The sequence below is a fragment of the Acanthopagrus latus genome, chromosome 9 (genome assembly GCF_904848185.1).
Source record: "Acanthopagrus latus isolate v.2019 chromosome 9, fAcaLat1.1, whole genome shotgun sequence".
Classification (NCBI taxonomy): domain Eukaryota; kingdom Metazoa; phylum Chordata; class Actinopteri; order Spariformes; family Sparidae; genus Acanthopagrus; species Acanthopagrus latus.
The window spans coordinates 21,018,433-21,021,441 of NC_051047.1; the positions used below are offsets into that span (position 1 = coordinate 21,018,433).

The 3,009-nt window shown below is 46.2% G+C and overlaps 1 protein-coding gene across 1 annotated transcript; it reads right to left on the reverse strand.

Annotated features, from left to right (window-relative positions):
* Nucleotides 1-380: 380 nt before the first annotated feature.
* Nucleotides 381-2,540, reverse strand: cxcr4b (chemokine (C-X-C motif), receptor 4b). Its single transcript, XM_037110822.1, has 2 exons — nucleotides 2,383-2,540; nucleotides 381-2,067 (listed from the first exon to the last, which is right to left on the reverse strand). The coding sequence occupies exon 2, from the start codon at nucleotides 2,059-2,061 to the stop codon at nucleotides 940-942; it is 1,122 nt and encodes a 373-aa protein (XP_036966717.1). The 5' UTR covers nucleotides 2,062-2,067; nucleotides 2,383-2,540; the 3' UTR covers nucleotides 381-939.
* Nucleotides 2,541-3,009: the final 469 nt, after the last annotated feature.

Consider the following 3,009-nt stretch of genomic DNA (forward strand, 5'->3'; position numbering starts at 1 on the left):
TCTTTGTTAAGGAGCCATATGGGCACTAATTATAAACCAAAGATGGGAGCTTTTGTGTCATGGCTACTCAAGATGTAAAAAAACTGCACAGATGTTCTTGCAATTACAGGGCCGGCCTGCTCGTCCCCCTTCTGCTTTTGAGCCAGATCAGGTGAAGACATTTGTGTTTGGACTCCCCCCCACCCCCAACACACACACGCGCACACACACACACACACACACACACACACACACACACACACCTCATCCCCCACCCCCTGAGGCAAGGAGGAGCTGGTTGTTGGGTGAAAATGCACACCACACAGTCGTCATGAGAGGCAATGAAGTTTCTTTTTATTTTTACATTTAAAAAAAACACACACACACGTTTAAAAAAGAAGGTAAAAAAGCAGCATGCAGTTTCTTTCTTTTTTTTTATACAAAACTTCCAGTGTGAGTGACAACAATAAATAACAGCTTTCAGATAATCACACGACTTAAGTGCGAAACACACACAGACACACACAAAAAAAATGCTACGAACTATGTACAGGTTTCCAAGAGCAGCTACCGTCCCTGATAATAGAAAGACAAAGAATAAAGAGGGGCATTGTTCGCCTGAGCTTTGATACAGCATCGCAAATTGTAAAGATGAAAACAGGGAAGAAGGGATTTTGTTTGCACAGCTGAATGAATGGAAATGAGGCACTGCCTGAGGACACGATCCGCTTTGAGGAACATAAAACTTGCATAGAAAAATCGCAATAAAAATCCCTTACAAGACACACAATTGCAGTAAACAAGGCCAACAAATGAAACTGTACAAACACTCTTTCTCTTTGTTTTTTCTTTTCTTTTTTTTTTTTACATTTGTACAAAATGTAGTTCTTTCGGAATTAAAGCTTAGTCTTCTGTCCTGAGAGTGTCAAGTCACGGACTCATGGTGAGTTCGAATGTTCGTTAACTTGACAAAACGCTTGAGGACTCGGACTCGGTAGACACGGATGAAATCGGCCCTCGCTTTTTCGCCATGAGGGACGACTTCTGACTCGACCTGCTGGTGACTGTCAGTGCACTCCTGGCTGACTTCTTGAACTTAACTCCCAGGAAGGCGTAGAGGATGGGGTTCAGGCAGCAGTGGAAATAAGCCAGAGCCTCTGTGACCGAAATCCACTTTTCCACCGCCTGCTGCAGTTTGCAAGAGGACGGGACCACGTTCAGCATCATGAGGGTGTCCAGAAAGATGCCGATGCAGTAAGGCAGCCAGCAGGAGAAAAAACAGAGGATGAGGATGACCGTGGTCTTCAGAGCTTTCTTCTTCAGCGACTGGCCCTTGGAGCCCTGCGACAGCTTTGCGATGATGATGCAGTAGCAGATGAGGATCACCAAACCTGGCAGGATGAAGCCCACCAGGATGTGCTGGAAGCGGAAGACGACTGTCCATATGAGACTGGTTTCCTGCGGGTAGATGCGCTGGCAGATGGTCTTGGGGTCTGCGATCTCCGTGGATTCGTCTGTGAAGAGGTTGAAGTTCGATGACTCCGTGCTGTGCACCCTGGCAAACACCAAGTCCGGTACGGTCAGCACAGCAGCAGGCAGCCACACGCCCAGATAGATCACCCTGCTCGCAAGGAGCTTCCTCGTGGCCTGGCTGTTGGTGGCACGCACGACTGCAAAGTACCTGTCCAGGCTGATGAAGGCGAGGATCAGCACGCTGCTGTAAAGGTTGAGGGTGTAGATCATGTGCACAGACACACAGAGGAAACCTCCAACGTACCAGCTGCTGGCCGCATCCACGGCCCAGAAGGGCAGCGTGAGGACGAACAGGAGGTCGGCCACCGAGAGATGGAGCCGGTACTTGTCCGTCATGGTTTTGACTTTCTTCTGGTAGCCCATGACAGCGATGACTAATCCATTGCCAATGATCCCCAGGACAAATATTATTCCGTAAACGGTCGGGAGGAAGATCTTGTTGAAGTCGTTGCTGAGCGCGCTGCCACATGGCTCCTCCATGTCCATCTCGAAGTCCCCGGACTCCTCTGAGAAGTTCTCAGTGCCGTTGACGTCATACGTCATGTCCATGGAAAACTGACAGAAAAGAGTGACGAAAAGTTAGAAAAAAAAAGTTGATCTCTATGAAGTAACAATCACAATTTCTGCAAATTCTATTACTGCCTGGACTCTAATGTTGAAAGTTTCAAAATGCCACTTTTCTCCCGAGTTGCTCATGTTTACAGTGGGATGTACTGTAGAAAAAAACACAAGTAAGACTGCAGCCAGTTGAACAACTCTCCAGTAATTTCCCTTTAGCAGCCTCAGGCAAAAAAAAAACCAAACAAACAAACAAAAAACACAGCAAAGTGTCACACAGGAGTTAAGAAAAAAAAATAGTAACAAACTCACATCAGTGATGAACGCTCGTTGGTTATGTAACGTCAGGACGCGGTGTGTTCAGTGTGCGCTTGAGTGTGGACCGGTGCGACCACAGACGCTTCCCCCTCTGCGCGAGTCACCGAGAGACAAGTCATTAAGTACGGCGGCGCTCCTGACCCCTCCCCCCGGGGGGGCGGAGGAGCAGCAGCATGGGCCCGGCTCCAAAAACGGCCTCTATATAAGACCAACGAACCGCTGAGCCTGTGGTGAGGGCGGCACGAGCTCAACAGTTGTGTCCCAAAAATACACAAAAAAACACACAAAAAAAAACCCCCGCGTCTTTTACAAGAGGTAGGACTGAACAAACAAAACACAAGTCTTTAGGGAGAAAGTGTATCATCTTCATTTGAGCACTTTGACAATAACTTAGTTACATAAGGCTTATCTTTTGTCTTCATTCATTATAACGATTTAAAGTGAGTCTTAACTGTCATAATACTGATAAACAAAGACCACGATTATCTATTTTATATATATTTAACTATTGGGCTTAAAAACACCATCTCAGAATCAAAGATGTGATAAACATTCTTAATTAATTCTATAGTGTTTCAAATGACAGTAGACCCTGATATAAGAACATTTAAACAGGAGCTT

Bases quoted from the DNA above. Each gene is read 5' to 3' on its own strand.
- cxcr4b (XM_037110822.1), bottom strand. From the start codon at position 2,061: ATGGACATGACGTATGACGTCAACGGCACTGAGAACTTCTCAGAGGAG.